This window comes from Lepisosteus platostomus, chromosome 6 (assembly GCF_059453375.1).
Source record: "Lepisosteus platostomus isolate fLepPlt1 chromosome 6, fLepPlt1.hap1, whole genome shotgun sequence".
Classification (NCBI taxonomy): Eukaryota; Metazoa; Chordata; class Actinopteri; order Semionotiformes; family Lepisosteidae; genus Lepisosteus; species Lepisosteus platostomus.
In genome coordinates this window covers 45,158,773-45,179,168 of record NC_142616.1, presented here as the reverse complement: position 1 = coordinate 45,179,168, position 20,396 = coordinate 45,158,773, and the positions used below count along the sequence as shown (strand labels likewise).

Genomic DNA, 20,396 nt, shown 5'->3' with positions numbered 1-20,396 from the left:
GATGATGTGGTATCCAGCACTGCGATGCCCTTTAATAGTGTAGTGCCCATACTGCTGTCTCTGGCCTTCTGCAGTGTCCTGGCACATGACCTGAATGACCTCTCTGAACCGCAGTCCTGGGGGACTACCTCAAGTTCCTGGGTCATGGTCCAAACAGCTCAATCATTCATTTTAAAACTTACAGAGCTCTGTACTGCATGAGGACTGACATGCGCTATACTGTATATTCAGTCTAGGTATACATGAGTGGACTGAAAGCTAGGTGGGGCAGATTGCCTGCTGTACTGGTCAATCCTGTAGAAATTCTAAAAAGAAATAAACAAGACATTTCATGAAGAGGTCCTTTACTGCTCAGGCTGCACAAACACCTCAGCTTGTGCAGCTTCCCATCTGACTCATCTGAATAACTGAAAAAAAAACCCTCAGAAACTTGCTCTGTTATCATTTTGCCAGTTAATTAATATTCTCACAGAAATTAACATTTTGTAAATGAGGTTAATATAATAAAGTTAACTGAAGCAGAGAAAGGCCAGCAAAAGATCTTGATCACCTCAAGTTTTTATTCATTACTTACTGATATGGCAACAACTTTGAACACCAGGCATGACCCAGGAGGTCTCATCTGACCCAGCCTCTGTTCCACAGTCTCTGAATAGATACATTTATGGACTAAGAATACAGTAGTTTTAAATACAGTAATAGTTATATAATTTCATCCTGATATAATGTGTTGTAAATATATATTATATTCTAAATGTAGTATATTAACACTCCATCTTCTCTGAGGGAGATGGTATTGAAGATCAATTCTCAAGCACTGCTGTCTGATGATAGATGCATTTTTGATTGTACTCAAATGAAAATGTTATCAGGCTGCCTTGTGTCTCCGCTCACTTTCACTGGTAACACTTTCTGTTGTTCAAACATATTTATAACTAGTTAATTAACAGTTAATATATAATGTAATTATTATCGGCTCGTGGTTAATAAAGAGCCAGCTGAAGCCTTTCTTTCCATGTCAGGCGGAATATTCTTTATATGACCTTTTTCTGTAATAAGTTATTGAGACCATAAGAAAGGTTACAAATAATAGAAGGCCCAGTTGATCCAAAGTTCTCACCCAGCTGATTCTTGGGGGAAGCCAGGGTATCAGCTTCAACATCATGGCTGACTAACCTCTTCCATACACAACTCTTTGTGTAACGTTCCTCCTGTTCTTGGTTTTTACTGTACTTCCACCTAGTTTCATTAGTGTCCTCTGGTTCTATTTATTGGTTGTATAGTGTGGAAGTGCTTGAGACAAGCAGACAGAAAAATCCCAGTCGTGTATCCTGCGTTTCTCGAGCAGTGCATTCTGTCCTTTGCTTCTTTCTGCTTGTTAAAAGTGGAATGGAAGTAAGCTTCCCCCATGATGCAGTGAGGACAGAAAAAGAAATCTCAGTATACTTAACAGTATTACAAAGCATTTCCTAAAGCTACATGTCTGAAAAGGGACAGGTTGGCAAGCATTAGTTTACTAATCTGGCATTAACCCCCAGTCCCCAGCCCATCCCCACCATTGACCGGCTGAGCCAATACTGCACAGGCCAGCTCAGATCTCCTGTTGGCAGCAGCACAAACAATGGAGCTGTTCTTCTGCTGATCCAGGCCTGGAGAGAAAGTGGGGCACAGAGGGGGAGCTGCATACAGGGCACTTCTGGTTCTTGTGCCACTCCGCTGGGTCTCAGACTGTGAACCATGAGGATGTGCAATACAGCTTTGCAGTATGTTTTTACAAGAAGGAATTTCAAAAGCTGAGAACAAAATCCCTCATGTGATTTTTGTTCATCTTAAACTTAATCAGTTTAACCCACGATACTGACTGCTACTGTTTTACTAAAGCTTTGCGTCTTCGATACTTTATTATACTACAGTCTAGTTCAATAAGCTTCATAGTCAAACAGCTGTGCTTGAGGAGAAGTCCCTGTCCCTGTTCCTGTTCCTGATTTGGGACTGATCATGAAGTGCAGGACTCTAATCAAAGTCCTAGCCAAACATTAACATTTCAATTTTCAAAAATGTCATTAATACTTTATACACTAATACAAACACAAAGTTCCTATCTAAAAGATCTTTTATACTTTCTAACATGACACCAAAACCTACACTCTCGGGCTTCACTATTGCCAACACTTTTTGTAAAAGGACTAAAGAACAACTAACCCACAAAGCAGTTAGTTTGAGCCCACATGGGCTCATGTCTTGTCTGAAACAATATACTGTAAGACATTGTTTCACAATTCTAAGGTTTACATGATAAAAACCAAATCTTCAGAAAAAATAAATCTATTGGTGAATTTGAACAAAATATGTGGCAAATACAAACGTATATTTTTGACACTGTAATGGATTTTACTGGAAATAATCAGGAGTATGATTCCACACTTTCTTTAAATATGATTTTAGAAATAATAACACAAAAACAGAATAATAGTACTAGTGTAAAGTTGCGACTTTTCCTAAAACTAAACCAAAATGTTTTACTCTGCTGCACACAGTTCAGATAACACTTTTTAAATTATACCAAGTTAAGTTACATGCAGTAGTTCTTCTGACTTTAAAAACTCCCCTTAAAAATAGAATTGGCCTATTATCCTACAGAGCTTTTCCCACAACTACAGTATTATAAAATATCAGCTTTCTACATCATGCCCTGCTTAATGCACCATTTCAAGTTGCTTTGTTTGTGTTTGCTCATTTGCAGTCTTAGTGTTGTGCTGCAATTGTATTCTCTATCTGTCAAGATGCTCATTCTGCTTCAGCAGAGAACTATGAAATCCTGGGGCCTTCAGAGCACACTGCTGCTGGTATCTATAGCCCACACGATCTGAGGCAGCTCCCCTGACCTTCAGTTCCCTTCTAAAAACAGCTCTGCCTGTCAGCACCTGCAGCTGCTACACTACAATACACAGAGCCCAAGACTGTGCTGGAATGTCAGAGGTCTGAAAGACTCAGGTTAACATCAGTGCCATATGTTATCTCACCAGGGCCTTTTTATAGCACAACAGTGTGGCTGACAGCTCACCGATGCACAGCCACAGAGACCCGAGAATGGGCTGTCTCAAACGTGTTGCTCTAGTCTAGTCTAGGCACAGTTCAGCAGAGAGCAGGCAATATTAATCTCCACCAGCTGCAGGCTGACTGCAGCAGAAGTTGTCTTCCTAGAGATGATGCAAATTAGAGATGTTAACAATGCAAAAAGCAGTAAGGTCAAGTGTGAGGGGTCCCACAAGTGAAAGATCATCGGTCACAGGCTGTTAACGGGGCTAATTTGGGGATTTGCTGCAGGGTTCTCACACACTGCTCTCTCTGCCATGGGTGTATCTTCATCTTTCTGTTAAAATAAAACAAGAAGATGCCAGGGTCTGTGGGGCACAGAGAGAATAATTAAAAAGCAATTGATTGACCAGTGTGTCACACCTGTGTCCACCTAAAAGAGCTCCTCCATTCCACTGCCACCCACTCCTTATTAAGGTTCAACATAGTCAATCTGCTTAGTAGCTCCAGACTTCAGGGCTAAATTTGAATCTAACTTACCCTGTTTCTGAGCTCATATATACTGGTACAACAGAAGTCATTATAACACCATGATTTGCTTTGGCAAATACTTGCACAGTCTGCTATAATCCAATTTGGGTAAGCCCAGTGAAAGCAAGGCAAGGTAAAAGTAGAAGAACTATATAAAGGTATAACAGTAAACGTACATCTTTAGGGTGTCAGTCAGGCTGCTCTCAGGATTACTGAGTACCAAGACCGAACAAGATCAAACTTAAGAGCATTTCACTGCCCTAGAGGCCTGGAAGGCACTGAGACTTAAGCCAAAGGTAAAGAAAATAGGATGTAAAAAAAAAATCTAACAAATTTAAGGAATAAACCCCGAGAGCACAGTAATCACTGTCGCCAGCAACAGTGGACAATTTGAAAACCTGGAGCCTGACAAGGACTAGTACAGTAGCTTCATGCCCTTTAAAAGACAAGAGGCAAGAAAGCCAATTCAGATATTCGTGCAAATCTTACACAGCAATCATCTGTTTCCATACACTGCGAAACATGCAATGGAAACCCACAGTGGCTGCACTTTCCAAGTCCTTTAAAAAGATCTGTTGTAAAGCATATCAGCAGGATAAAATCAATACTTAAAAATTACCCTGATTACCTGGCTTTTGGAACAGCGGATTACAAATTAATGGTATTGAATTAAATACCAATAACAGGAGACACTTCTTTACACAAGCATTTGTGGGACTGTGGAATACACTACCCAGCCATGTTGCTGAAGCCAATACCTTAATTCCTTTCAAGAAACAGCTGAATAAGACCCTTGGATCGATTAGCTTCTAACTACAAAACGGGATGAATCGCCTTGTCTCATTTGTAACTGCAACCTTTCAGGCCTAGCTGAAAGAAAGCTGCACATCTAATTCATTAGCTATGGCAGAAAAGCACCAATAAATCATCAGAGCATTCCAGTACTGTGTGCTCTGACTGGTATACAGAAATCATAGCAGATGAGCAGTACAGTTTAGGGCACTTGAGGAAAGTGCGCTATACTCTTTTCCAAAGCAACAGGCATCTTGATTTAATAATCAATAACAGGCAAAGCAGACAGGATACAGTGGAGGGGCATTTCAGTTTCACAGTCAGAAAAAGACCAGAGCTTAAAGAATTTTAATGTGAAATCTGCTTCAATTAACTTTACTAGGAATAAAAACAATAGTCTAAGTCGGTCAATAAGGGATCGGACTCAAATAAGGAATTTTTGTTTAATGACTACAAATGCAGGATGAAATAACAAAAAAGAAGAGCCCTCCAGCGTCAATATGTACAGTATTCAGAAATGTAATTCAGAAAAGAAAACCTCATGTCTGGGGTCTCTTACACCGCAGGCACACAAGTTACCAAAACAAAACAAGAGAGCTGGGGTTTGATGGAGCCCTAATATTCTTTTATGTCCCTTATTATAAGATAGGTAGCTAAGCTGCTTAAATTATTTCACAAAAAACCAACAAAAACTGAGCAACTGAGAAAAGCACAAATTCAAAGCAGAAATTCAGTACATTTAGCTCAATCACACAATGTTGATGTTATTCAGGCTCTCTAGTTTCCTCTTGGTCAGAAAGCCTCTGTTTCATGGCTCAGATTAGGTGTGGAGCCTATTTCCTCTCATGAGACTTGTCTGCTGTGATTCCTTACTCCATCCACCAGGAAGTCGTGACTTCCTGTTTGATGTGGTTGCCTTGAGTTTGATTTCCTGGAGTGGTTAGGAGATGGTTTAAAGCAGGTGGTCTCCAAAGGCTTCTGAGTATTTACCATCTATCCCTCTTAGTGCAACACCACAGACCACATGATTTTAGACCTAAAAACTCTTAAATCATTTTCTCTCCATGTCATGTTAATTCAACTACAATTCATGGCTTAAAACACAGCCCATTTTTAGAAAACAAAATGCATAATTAGCACTTCCAGAGGATGTAATGCCCCATTGCTGTTGTTTCTACATTCAATATGTGGACAGCAAAATTCAAAACAGACTACAATTAAAACAACTGGCTGTGAGTGTTCAAAATCCATTGACAGTCAGCCCAGCAGTTGTTCAGAGGACTGGAAGACACACAAGGAAACTTTGTGAAAATGCATTTAACGGAGGCACTCCATCTTTTTTTATACACAAAAAGTTGTGGGAGTACTCATAAATGTTGATAAAGATGATATCCTGAATATGATACCCTTATGTCTTTCAAGAAACAGGTGGATGAGATCCTTGAATCAATTAACTACTGATTACCAAATGCGATAAATGGACCTAAACGGCTTCCTCTTGTTTTATGTTCCTAAGCAACACAAAGCATTACATTTCACCCAAGAGCCATTAGAAGCATGTCGTTCATTTTTTAAAATCATATGTAATGTCGCAACATTGACTATGCACCTCTAGACAAGTGAATCGGACTATAAAAACCCGTTTTGCATCTTAAACTATGCATATTTAAAACAAAGTTTTAAATTGTTAACTAACATGGATCAACAACGGTAAAACAATTTACCTCTTTCATATAAAAGTGTGAATTATTGAACTTATCTTGGTCCTTATACTGGGACTTTACATGCTGATGCAAAATTGCTTAAATAAAAGATCATTTTTAATGTAATTCATATAAGCATAATTGACCTGCAACTGGAATTGGGGAGGAACCAGAATACAGTATCTTAGTGCATTAGAAACATACTATACCAATTGGTAAATCAACAGTATAGCAGTGCTCCATCTGATTAAATGATTCTGTTGGATTAACCAGTATGCATGAGCATGTTCAGGACATAGCTTCTAAAAATGCATTTAACAGCAGCCCCACTGGGTAATGTACAGCAACATAACTAGTGTGTCTTGAGTCCACCAAACAGAGGTTTCTGGAACAGAAACACACACGTATCTCATTGCAATTCTCCCAGGATCCACAGTAAGTGCACAGACAGCCTCACCCATTTCAGTATCACAATATTTACTTTTTTTGTTGTTGTAAAAATTAAAAAAGGATAAGATAGCTCTGACATTTTTGCAAACATTCTGTCCATATTACAATCATCTGATAGCAGAAACATGTATTCACTATCAGCAGACAGGGTTTGACTCAACAGCCATCATCTCCACGTACTGTAAATGTCACTGAGGTGTGAGCTTGCTGTTAAACAGTTTCCATTTGAATTTCAATTTCCAGGGCTTGAAAATGCAGCTCACAATAATTGCAAGATGAGTGATGGACAGCAGCAGTGGCACTTGTAAATTACATCCTGTTTCAGAGGCTGCAGTTCTGGATCAGGAATCTAAAGATCTAAATCTTTTCTGCCTCTGTCCCCTCGCTCTATCTCAGCCACACCCAGTGTGTTGTGGAAATACGTACTTGAAGACCACCCAGGCAACAAGTCCAATTTTTCATGGCAGTATTTTTAGAAAAGGGCAGCTTAATCGTAGTTCACAATAGGATGCGTAAGAGAAACAGCAGTACAAAATGCGTCTTCACCTGTCAAGGCTGTGATTGACTGGGGCTTCTGCGTCTGTAGTTGGCTTGACATAAGGCCCGACCACCTGAGCCCCTCTCAGTCTCTTCCAAGAGGCTAAACTTAGCAGCCCCAACTTCCCCAAGCCAAAAATCAGCATTCTGAACCTCACAGGTCTTCCACTGCAGCCAAATGCCTTTGCTCTATTTAAAATCACCGGGCCAAGCATCTCATACACCACAACACAAAGAGAGCTGGAGCAGCCTCATACCAAAGGAGGCACCAGAGACCACTGCTGTTGCAGCTCCTAAAAGTCTATGTTGAGTCAATCACTACAGTACATCATACAGTAAGTGATATATCCTTATTCATGCTTTGCCTTTTGTCGGTACAACTAATGGAGGATGAAAGCAAAAAAAGAATCAAGCACCAAGCTGAGCTTGTCTGATACTGTACCAAAGAAAAAAGAAAAGTTTGTAAATGTGCACAGAAAGTGAGCTCCAGCGTTTGACCTGGAAGCTCAGGTGGCATGAGCGTGGGCTTATACTGCCCTAGTTCCAGGGTCCGATCCCTGGCCGAAATAAACCAGATTACAGAGTTGAGAGCAAGCCACAAAAGAGCTTTTAGGACTGGAAAGAGTAGTAGATCTTTAAACAAAATGGCAATGGAATCCTGGAATCCTTGTAGTAACTAATATCAACAATATAGTAACTAATATGACAATCAAAAGGCAAAGCATAAGAAGATTAAATGCAATCTAATTGTGACTGTCCCTCCTCACAGGCCTCTAAGTAATAGCAACAGAAATCGTGGCTGGGGTTTCCCTCTACTTCAGGCTCAGATCTTTCTGAAGTATGCTCTAACCGTGCAACAAAAATATTTTAAAAACACTGAATGGTTTAAGGTGTTCACGTCCTTAAAATCCCATGTTACTTAGCTAAAGGGTATATCCTGACCCACTTTATGAGAAAGTAGCAGGCAGTTTTTGTTTATCTAAAGTAGATTTCCAGTTCTTTACCCTGTTCCCTACAGTATTAGAATGAGCCCAGGGAAATTTGAGCTTAGTCCTATCTTCACATACATTTAATCTAAATCTTAACATATATTCACATAGATACAGAAATACAGGTACACTAGTGAGTAAAACACAAACATCTTAGGCAGAAACAGGAATTACTATACACACATATCAGGAGCATCAACAATTTCAACTCAAAGCCTCCACAAGTGTTTTTTGACTATTACAACAACCTTGTATGTTATTAATACAGATTGGTTTAGGTGAGAAGAAACCAAGCCTGACATTTAGCAGCCACTGGCTGTAGTGTTACTATCTTGTTGCATGGTGTCATCCAATCTCTGGGTTGGTCAGTACTGGGAAGGGAAACCTCCAAGAAAAACCAGGGTAAGCGGTAATGTTAGAACAGCAGGTGGCACTCACAATTTCCAATATAGTGCCCCAATACAGGGGCTGGGCACTGTGCTGTACAGTGCGCTATCCTTCAGAAGAGATGCTTAAACTGAAGTGCAATTATTATATATAATTAACAATTATTTGTAAATGAAAAATCCCATGGCATTGTTTGCAAGATTAGAGGTATTAACTCTGGTGTCCTGGCTAAATTCCACCCCTGGCTTGTACAATCTGATCTCCCTAAAGTAACCACCTTAACAGAACAGTTAAACTAATTTCTCACTTGTCCAGTGGGGCTGCTGGTCATAATGGCTGCTGTGTGTTGCCCAGGTAGGACTGCACTGCAGTCATGAAGTGCCTTGAGATCATTTGGGATGAAACACAAGCAATTATTATTATTATTATTATTATTATTATTATTGATAAGAATCTGTAATTAAGCCATCACATTGCCTCAATTTGATTGTAACTGATTGGTTCCACTTCATTAACATCACATGCCCCTTTGCAAACATTTTTTTGTACTAAAAAATAAAGATCTAACAGGATTGATTGTGGGCTTAAAATAAAACTACAACAGCAATTTCAGAGATCACTAAAGAACTGTCCTTCTGCATAAGGAAGGGAGCAGAGCTTTGCACAACAGAGCATACCATGCATTAATAATCAAGCCCATTCATACCAAGGTCAAGTTCAAATCAATAGACAATTACATATATACTGTCCTTCATCACAACATAGGGACTCTTAACAATGAATTTTTCCAAGGGCTACAGTCCCTAGAATAAGCAACAGAGACAGAAAGTCCCAACACTGAGAATAAGCCATTCCACAGACTCTGTCTGGACCTGAGATAGGGGCCTGCAGGCCTAATAATCTCCAATTCAGTGGAGTTTGGGATTTGAAGTAAAATCACTCCAAGAGCCCATTGCTTACAAATGTGAGGGTCAGACATGTTCAGTTCAGTGCAAGTGAAAAAAGCGACACTGGCTTTCGTCAGCCAGAAACAAAGGAAGTTCTTCACACCAGGAACACATCTGCTCAGTCTCAGCCACTTCCCTGTGAAGTCTGACTCCTGACAGCCCTGGCCATGCAGAAACAGTCTCATCTTATACTTAACTAAATTACTATACCTGATACCAGACTGAGAAAATAGGGCTAAAATGCACAAATATACTGCAAAGCTTTATGAACATCAAGTTAAATATTATTCTAGTGCTGAGAGATAGACAAATCAAACACTTTCACGTTTTCAGCTTGTAACTGGACAGTATTTGTAAAATCCACTAATAAAGGAGGAGCTTAATATTTGCAACAGACAATGCTACAGAAAAATTCACTCCCACAATGAGAAACCAGAGGCTCTTGTGGGCCTAGGTGAGTTGAATTCTGGGCATTTTTTTCCCCTTTCTGAGCAAAGGGAATCATGCCTACAGTATGTTGTTACACAGGATCCCCGTAAACGAAGTGTGCAGGCAGTCCGGCCAGCCGCGGTGCTAAAGCTTACCCTGGAGATGGTGAGGGGCATGTTGAAGTCCTTCCCTCCCTGCAGGCGGAAGCCCCATGGAGCTGGTCCAGACAGGGTCACAGTGTAATTGCTCATTTTCAAAAAAGTTTTCGAAATTGTTTTGCGTTTTCAAATTGTCCTCCCGAGTCTTGAAAATAAATGGACGGGGGGGGGAAGGAGAAAGCGGGGAAGACGCCAAACAGCCGCTGGAAAAAAAAAAAGATGTGAAAAACCTTTTTGAAAAACACTACTTCTGATCAAAAGGCATACACAAATAAAGCAAAATCTTTCCCAATTCCCCTCTTAAGACAGCAAAGTGACAGAGTAAGACAACCACATTGAAAGTCACAGGAACGAGAGGTCTTGCCTGCTGAGATGGGCTGGAGTGACAGCCTAAGAATAGCACCCCTCTGCAGTGGAGCAGAAAGTGATAGCACTCCTGCACTGGCCACCCTTATAAGGCCTGTAACAGGACACCCAGAATGCACAGCCTCCATGATTCACATGGCTAATATAGCCTGCAATAAGGCCAACAGATTTTTCTAGTCTCCTCTGGGCACCTCCTGCCCCCCACCCAGAGCACAGGACAGGCCAGGGAATCCACTAATGCCCATTTTCTAGATTTTAGAACAAGGCTTGGGTCTAGAGGTCATACAGTCATCTCTGGACCCTGCTGTCTTGGAGATGTGGACCTCCACTTTGAGGAGAGCTCGTGGTCATGACTTTCATGACAGTGCTTCATTCAGGAGTGAGATGCTTGTGGTTCTAGGTTCTGACAACAGAGGCTGCATGACACAAAATCTTTCCACTGCTGCTGGACTATACTAGGGGCAGCAACATTGCTCCTTGAGGAACACAAGATCTTACTACTGCCAGGACACCTTACTGGACTCATTATTCACATAAATGAAGTTAATCCTCCTGCCTGCTGTTTCACAGATTGTTAAACACCTGCCTGATTATGACCCTAGAGGACTGGAGAGGAGGATTACCGATCAGTAAAGGTGGAGGCTGGAATCATAGCTTCCATAATGTTAGAGACCATCTACAGGGAAGAAAAGACCTCTGGGGTCAAATCTGTCAGTTTCACTGCTATAGGTACACATGCAATCTGAAGCATGGACATTAATCCCTCCTAAAAAAATAGCCCATACATTGCTGGCTTGCTGGTATTTTTACATTTAACCCAATTATTTTACCAGAGAGCACTCATTATACAGTACATCACAGCACTGTACTGCTGAGAGTAAATCACTAGTATAGAACTCACTATACTACTACTGAATTCAGGCTAGTGTAGGTGTTATAGTGAGTGAGATGTGATTGAAAGTGTTTTAATGTCTGTCCTTGTCTAATATTTTTGTGAGATCTGCTGTATGATAAATCAAGCGAGCCTTTTAAAATACTCAACTTTAATAGCCCCTCAGAAAAAAACTTAAATGTGCCCTGTAGAGCCAGTAATTAGATAAAGGATGTTATTATTAATCTTGAGATACAAGCAGGGTCACTTCATTTTAAATGATTTCTAAATATGCACATGTGCCCGGAGAGCTGGACGTTGAGTAACATCACCAATGAGAGACGCAAAAATGTCAAAAAGTATCACTTCGAAAATGACTCTCAAATAGAGCCATTCTGCCCTTTTTGTCTGTTTGACTGCTATTAGCCTCTCTCTCTCGTTCCTAGCGTTAATCCCGCATCAGCAGGGTCTGCTTGTCGGCAAACCAGTCTCCATTTGGTGGTTTGAACCAAATCTTTGAGCTGACGTTGCCATTAACTGCGACCGAGAAATACTCCAACCGGTGCGTCGCTCTGCCTGGAGAACAAAGTAATGTAGCCAATTCATAGAGAGGGATTATTAGGAGGCATGGGAAATTTGGCCAGGACGCCAGGGTTACACCCCTACTCTTTTCGAGAAACACCCTTTTAAAAAAAAAAACTGCCTCAACAAAAGGAATATATTTATTAAAAATAATTAATAATAATATTAATAATTACAATAATAATAATAGCAACAATAATATTATGCAGTAGTACTGACCACAGAGAGTCAGGACCTCGGTTTTACGTCTCATCTGAAGGACAGCACCTGTTTACAGTATAGTGTCCCCGTCACTATACTGGGGCATTAGGACCCACACAGACTGCAGGGTGAGCACCCCCTACTGGCCCCACTAACACCTCTTCCAGCAGCAACCTTAATTTTTCGCTAGGAGGTCTCCCATCCAGGTACTGACCAGGCTCACACCTGCTTAACTTCAGTGGGTTGCCAGTTGTGAGTTGCAAGGTGATATGGCTACAGGCGTTTGACTGCAATTAGCCTAATGTCCCAAAACTCCCAACTAGCTATTTTTTTAAAGGATCCCACGGCATGAGTCAACCTCAACACGGGGACCATGTTATGGTCTCACTCCTCTGACCCCCCCTGTTGCCTGTCCTCAGTATTCTTTAGCTTTGTCTGCACTTGAATCCCGAGATCTCTGTGCTGCCGTTGATCTTGCAGGACCTCTCCCAGGTGACCTCGTCGGCTCCTTTGGGTGAATTCCACACATTGTGCACTTCTGTAAATTGTTACATATTGTGCTTCAAAAAAAGCATCATGGGGCATGAAAAAATGGCCATACTGAGAGAGGTAATGGACAATATAGAGCACATTGCTATGGAGCAGATATGAGACCTTTAAGCTTTATCAGTGCATCAGAGAATGAAATGAAGCAGAGACGTCCCGAGTTCCATGGGCGGTTGGTTCTGGGAACGTCCAGTCCTGATTACAGTGCACATGACCGGCACAAGGCTGTGTAGATAAGACTAGGTCCTGCACACTAATGTACTCCAGAGCTGGCAGCCTGTGAGGCTGGGGGGCTGGGGATTCTTCATACAAAACCAAATTTTAAATCCCACATCACATTACCAGAACTGGTCTCCTGTAGTCAAGGCAATTTAGAAAAAATATTAACTAATATGCCAGGGGCTTCAGTAAATGAACAAGACACCAGTGACCTCATACGAATGTCAAACAAAGGCGAGGGACGAGGGCCTGTTAATTTTACCCTTTTAAACACTGCCTGAAGAGGCATATTAGGTGTATTATTTAAAGCCACTAGAAATTGTAAATGGCTTGGAAAAACTAATTAGAAAATGGGGAAGAGATAGCCCTCAGGAATCACAAAGTGAGAGTCCGGGAAGCCTATCAAGGCTCTTGTCCTGAAGGGGACCGTGTTCTACAAGGGAATGAAATGAGAAGGTAATATTTTCATCACAAATGCCTTTCTCATTTCAGCATTAACCTTTAAGTCATGTTTAGCTCTTTATGACAGACAAACTAACACTTAACAAATGATGGATCAGCCCAGGACAGAATCTAGGTACTCCTTATGTGTGCTTACTACTAAATATAAACTAATAAACTGTATGTTTCACTAATAAGGCATGTGTTACCATGTTAGACAAACAGCAGCACTTACAAAGCTGTGTTTATAATACATAAAGTAATAAGTAAGTGTTGGGTTGTGTTATGTATTATGTTGGAACAATTAACATATGTAAAGGAAGACTAAAGTGTTTACAATTTTAAGTGCCTGAAGGTGACAGGGAGCCAGATTCTGAGGAGCATCCAGGATTCTCCTGGATGCAGCAAGAGGTCTCCTATCAGTCAAGCTTTCTAAAATACGAGGCTGAAACCTCAAAATGGAAACATCTATCCATTCTTCCATGACCAGAAATTTGCTCATTCCTGGTAACGAACAGGCTCAGTGCAAGTGTACAGGGCATGAACACAATTAGAGATAATTCACAATTAACTCAGATGTTTGTTACCGTATTTACAATTTTGTTGTTAGGTAGTTAGACTGGTAACTCATGCAAGAGAGTTTATTGATATCATTCAACTCTGTTAAAATTACAGGCACTGTACCCTAAGCTGCCATGAAAACACTTGTTGGATTGATGCAGAATAGAAACTGACAATGGCTCCCGAGGGTCCACCAATCCCCTCCTGAGCCCCTGTCCCTGTCTGCTGCAGGGTTAGTTGTATGACAGACTGTGAAGAATAAACACAGAGGGGTTATTTTCATCACAGTGTGCCCAACTTTGGCTCCCAGGGAGCCCCAAGGGAAACGTGCCGCACCCACTCGCCCGACTGAACTTTCTTCAGTTGGGTCTAAAATAGCTGGCATTGCACTGATGGACTTTGTAACAGGTTCATTAAAGCTGTGCCAGATCTTCTCTCAAGGAGTGGAGGGTGTATGTGAGTGAGGGGGTTAGCCAGCACTATATAGTCCTCAGCCAGAGGACAAGAGATCCCCAAAGGACCCTCTTGGCCTGTACACAAGTCTGAAGAAGTTATGCTGTGATCAACAAAGGAACTTCTATGTGAGACTATGATCAACAGCTCCTTTGCTGACCCAATTTCAGATGTATGAAGCCAAATCTAAAAAATCAAAGAAACTTCTGGGCAACTATCAGCCTTATTTATCTGCCTCAAGATAAGGCAGAACCAGACCAACTAATTATAAACTCTTCATTCCTCAGCAATCATCCAGTGCTCATACAATAAAGCCACGCAACAAAAAAATCCAGTTTGCATACAAGTATATACAGTACTGTATATCTTCTGTATATACAGTACAGTATATACTGTTACAGCGAGAGACTGGTCAGACTAGAAAAAGCAAAGTCCTTCTGCATCCACAGAGACAGGCTGAGAGATTACTGCCTCGCCTTCACAGATGCACGGCACTTACAGAAGTACCAGCATGGGCGTTTTCTTACGGAAGCTTTCCAAAGATCACAGTCGTGTCCATCTTAATACCCAAATCTATCGCACTGCTACACCGAAGACACCTCACACAAGTTTAAAAAAAACATAAGGGTCTTCACTGCCGTAGAATCCAAATGAAATCAAGTTTAAAAACACATCTAGTGTGTCACATCTAGTGTATATTACCTCTGTGTCAAAACTACCCATCTAAACACACAAGTTCAGTTTACAATCCCTACCACTTCCAAAAATATGACTGGAATTAAATGGAGCAAAACAAGCAGGTCTCTGCAACTCTTTGTATAAAAAACCCTTTTCTTCAGCAGTAACTTTACTTCTAATTGTAATTTAATGTATTCACTTTTCACAGGATTCCAGAGTTAATGACAGAAAACCAAGTTATTAATGTGGTGCTCAGTGCCTCTGCCTTTATGAAAATAACCCACAGGTTTCTACAGGTTTCTGTGGAGAAATCAGCATTCTTGTAGTAACATTTATGTTGTTTTCATAAGGGTAAAACCTGGAAGACACAACCTAAGCAGTGGAAACAGAACAAATTAGGACTTCATGAATCACCTGGAGATTGTCAGGCATTAGAAAAAAGAAAGTATGTTTTGCAGTGGGAGAAGATCTCTGAAAGCTGTGCCCTGGCTTCAGTTAAACCATTGGAGACAGGCGAACACCTAGCCAACTAAAGGCTTCAATCTGAACTTTACCTAGAGAAAAGTACACAGTAATTTAAAGCAACAAAATACATGAAGTTTCCAACACACCAGTCATACTAGTGGAGATTTTTGCCCTGGCGTTTTTCAACAAGGCAGCAGGAACAGCAAATTAATAAAAATGAATAGTAATACAGTAATATTGGGGTAGCGCGAAAAAATGGGAAAAGAGTGAAGACAGGCACAATGCAAAAGGCACTGTTTACGAGAACTCTTAACCGGGACAGATTTACAAGGGCTTAGTGTAGGATGCCACTCCGTCATCTGAAAAAGCAGAACTTTGCATATTAACACAGACATCACTGCACTGTTACTCTCATCACAGAGGCACTGAAACCAATAAACAAAGAACAAAGACACCTTCTGCCACCACAGGGCAGACCCTGACTGCCAGGGGGAATGACCTCATCGCTGTGCTCCGGGCCGGGTGAATGGAAAACGTTCGGGATGCCCCTGGACCAGCCCTGTCGTTACAAGATTCTGTCTACATGAACCTTTGAAAAGGAGGACACAACCCTAACAGGGTTAATTCAAAAAAGGTTTTGGATCTGGGTCAGAATGTTACCACAGCCCAACTGTACTCACTGCCTGCACACAGTGGAAACATTTTGAAATTCCCTTGCACAGCTGAGGGCATGCCACTTATACAGAGCTTTGCCTCATTAAGAAGCATAAACATTTTGCAAGAACATCTGTATCAGGCCCTATGCAATGCACAAGGCCACTCTGCTCTGTGCTTGGTGTTGTACTGAATGCTCTCTGTGTCTCTGCGCTAAAGATTTTTTACCACTGCCATGACACAGACCTGCCGAGTTATAATAACAGGCCTTGACTCACTGCTGATACCAGAGACAGAAAACCAAGCTCAAAACTGAGCAGATTGTTTGGAAAGTTGCCTTGGATATCAAACATGGCCTGATGCAGACCTGAGTGCAGAAGGCTGATATTTATACCATGAGCACATGGTATACTGGGGGGAACACTGGGCAATTCCACTATTTTGAGATGTTCTCAATTTAATCTGGCCTGGATCTACTGTAGATGACGTCCATAGCAAACATGCTTGTGGAAGATTAACACGTACAATAAGCCACAAAATTCTCCGGGGTGACATGAATCTCTAAAAGGTCTTTCCAGAATGTTATTGCGATTTCAGCAGGGTTGTGATGCTCTTGCAGACTCTTCCTTGTCCTAAAGCTCCACGGAGAAGAACGGGTCAGAACACAAGCCCTTTCCCACTTTCGACCTTCCTGACTCCAGCAGGGGCTCACGCGAGGAAGACCCTTCATCCCTTTGGACTCTGTTTTGGATTGTTTGCCCTGGACTCACCCCACTGAACACCTGCGCACTATGGACATGCCCCCTGTTTTCATTCCCAACTCCCGCATATTCCCCCCCCGTGTTTTCCTCACTCATCCCTGGAATGTGTCGTCTGCATAGGGTCCCAAAACAACGCTTTCATTACAGAAAATAACACTAATGAGTCAGCTTAACACCCATACAGGTCTTGCAGCATCAACGTCCCTTTCTGACAAGTGTCCAGTATCTGTCTGCTGCATCATGTCTGAAAGCACATGACTTCCTGTCCTGCCTAATTTGCAGAAGAACTGTCAACTAGACAAAGGGAATCTGACCAGAGACAAACCTGAAACTGAAATTTCCTGCGGTTTCCCTGTGTTGTAGGGATTGATACAGGACCTGATCTCGGTCCCCAAAGACTTTTTGATTGACTGAAAGACTGTTGTGTTCTCAGACTGAGTTTCAGCTCTGATCTCAGTACTCCTGTTGCTCTAGCTCTGCCAGAGTGGCCTTTACCATAAACACATAATCAGTGAGCTAAACACTTTGAACATGGTTAAGTGTTTATTAAATATTTGTTAAAACTGTTCTTTAGTGTTTAAAAAGCTGCTTTTGCATAGTTCTAAAGGCACCCAAAACACAATTTGGACTATCAAAATACCGATATATGCCAAGGAGATCAGTGTAATGTAGTAACAGGTTCCTATTGCACAGCAATAAGGTCCTTATCAGCTCTTTCAGTCACCAAAACCAAATTCTGTAAATAGTATTCTAGGTTTAATTTGAAACCCTCAACAGCTAAGCATATGAGGTATACATTGCTTGTCAAAACTTATATTTAGGTCAAAACCTAAAATGGGAGAAGATGCTATGCAATGGGAGTCATATTAATATCTCTGTAAACCCAGATTTGTTACTAAAATATACTGCTTTGCCCCTGAACACATTGTTGTTTGTGTCTGTTATTCAGCAGAACACTTAAAAGCAGCTATTGCACATGAAAAATAACGTTAACTAAAAAAACATTTTGCTGACAATTGCTGTCATTTCTGCAGTCTCCGTGATCAACCGGATCAATCCAACCGCACAGACCCAGCAGTTGTTTATCAACACCAAGTTACAGACACTGCACTTAAATCAATAAGACGTGCTTATATAGTGACTTTCATCATAGCAGCCCACAGTTCACAGCTGAGCCAAGGTTCGTGTTCTCCAGTGCGCCCCCGTCTAGACGGACAGAGAACAATCCTTTGCCAGTGCCACATGCCAAAAGACAGCCTCAGGGGAGAATCACCCTGGAAAGGCACGGATCTACAAAAGACAACGTTATTTTACCTCTGCAAAAGGCGTCTTAATTTTAAACTAGAGCCCCATATTAGGCCAGTTCAGCAGCCCTGCAGGCATTATCATTTTTTAAACAACAAAAGAAAATACAATACACTGCAGGCAACATTATCAAAGAGCCAGAGTAAGCCAAACAGCAGAGACAAAATTAAGAAAATCTGATTAACAGACTTTCTACCAAAATGTCTTGAATGTTTGAAACCCAGAGAAACTGGCACGTTACTCCAGGCTTCATAGTTCACCTGTACAGCGCGTAACATTTAGTAACTGGAATTAGCAGGATCAGCATTCATGTCGCAAATTAACGAGGTTTCAGATGGTCAGTCTTGGTCATATGATTGTCTTACGAGCTCTGTTAGTTTCTGGGCATCTTTCATTGGTTTCAGAACTACGAATGGGTGTTCACAGTGTTAGAAAAGGGGAGCTAGACATGTCAGACATTTATCAAACTACTAAATTGTACAGCACCAGCCCACTGCGCCATGCAGAACTATTACCACCAAACCGCCCTATTGCCTCTCCGTCAGCCTTTTACTAAAAAAAGTTGATGAGCACAGCACTGTAAACTCACACATGAACAGCTGACCATGTCTTGTTAAGCCTGCACACTGTACAGCTCACTGAAGCGAGGAACCAGCTGCTGTCCGCTGAGAAGAAAACACTAAACAAACATTCCAGAAGCGTCACTAGAAAACGCAGGGCATTGTGCAAAAACACAGACCCTCTGTACGTTTTGGCTTGCGAAGCTACTGAGCATGCTGTAAGTCCTATCATTAACTGACAAAAGCGGGTTATTTGTATAGGACTACAACTACTAGAACAGAAATAGCGCACTCAAGAAGTTTTCATTGCATTATTTATAGCTAGCGCCGGTTCGCGCTGACTTCGGTACCTACTCGTGTTATTTCCAGAACTCCTCCGCGTTCCTTCTGTGTCGCACGATGTCACTCGGGCTGACTATATCTGATCCCCGGGACCCCGGAATACGTCAGCTCACGGGAGAGAGGGGAAGGGGGGTAGACGGGGGATAATTCATTAAGGTGGAATTATTAAAGAGACAGTCGAATCTTTATTTGTAAACAAACCAGTCTAACAGCACCATTTTCCTTTCCAAAAAATCTGAACAGCTGATTTTAACACTTTCCATCCTTGTAATAATACACGTCCCACTGGGCTGTCCAACGTCGGAGCTGCACAGCATTTTAACGTTTTCCGTTATTTAACCCAACAGAAACTTGTGATTGCCTAGCCATTCTATGATATAAAGTGTCCCTGAACACCAGTCAAGTGGCTCACAAAAGAAACAGTAACCACATATTAAATTAGATAACATTAAGACATCACCAGAAAAACAGGCCTTTAGAGATATTCAATGCATTTCAAATGCTATAGAATTTTGTAGAACTGTAAAATGGGTGCTGTTTGGAGACACAGGAAATTACAGAAACTTCAGTGGTCCAGGTTTCTTTCTTGGAACGTGCCTGCAGCCGGTTTCAGACGAAGCACGCACTTCTAACGTCATTAAGCAGGGATTATGCAGGCGATGTGTCAGTATGTATGTCCTATTAGAAGGGATTAACCTGTCGCCTCTAATATTTCTTACAACATTGCAATTTCCTTAGTCTTTCATGGGTATTTTATTTAATTAAAAGATGTGAAAATCTCAAATATGCAGATAAAATTGTAAGAAAGAGGACATGGTGGCACAGTGTTAGCATTGCTGCCTCACAGCGCAGGGGGCTGAGTTCAATTCTTGGGGTGCTATCTGAGTGGAGTTTGTATGTTCTCCCCATGTTCACGTGGGTTTCCTTTCCTCTCACAGTCCAAAGATGTGCTGGTAGGTTAATTGACTTCTGAGAAAAGCGAGCAAAATGTGACCGTGTCCCTTCCAGGGTGTACCCTGCCTTGCGCCCATTGCTTGCTGGGATACGCTCAGGCTCCCTCGCGACTGTGAATTAGAAGATGGTTTAGAAGATGGATGGTTACAAGTAAGTGGAAGGGTCTTTGATCCGTCTCGCTGATTTGTTCTTATTAACAACAAAATGCATTTGTCAAACTGGATGAATTTTGACCACCTGCGTATTGCATAGCAATCAATTTCTTTCTGCCTGAGAGCTGGAGACACTTCTTAACACAAGGATTGTTGGAGACTGGAACAAGCAGTAGTTGAAGCTTCTTCTTTTTTCAAGATATGGATGTATAAGATCCTAAGATCAATGAATTACAAATTAATTAATAAAGAATGGCCTCCTGTCGTTTGTGACTGTAATTATGTACTAAAAGATGACAGGACTCTAAGATATTCATTGTGGGAAT

At 41.4% G+C, this 20,396-nt stretch overlaps 1 protein-coding gene across 3 annotated transcripts in view; it reads right to left on the bottom strand.

The window, feature by feature from the left end:
* The window catches only part of LOC148661792 (LIM domain-binding protein 3-like), a 51,878-nt gene extending 41,561 nt beyond the window's left edge, over positions 1-10,317 (bottom strand). For all 3 annotated transcript variants that reach the window (XM_088636094.1, XM_088636095.1, XM_088636096.1), the window contains exon 1: positions 9,957-10,317. In XM_088636094.1, coding sequence (XP_088492220.1) covers positions 9,957-10,052 — 96 coding nt within the window. In that variant the 5' untranslated portion in view covers positions 10,053-10,317. The remainder of the gene's footprint in view (positions 1-9,956) is intronic.
* Positions 10,318-20,396: the final 10,079 nt, after the last annotated feature.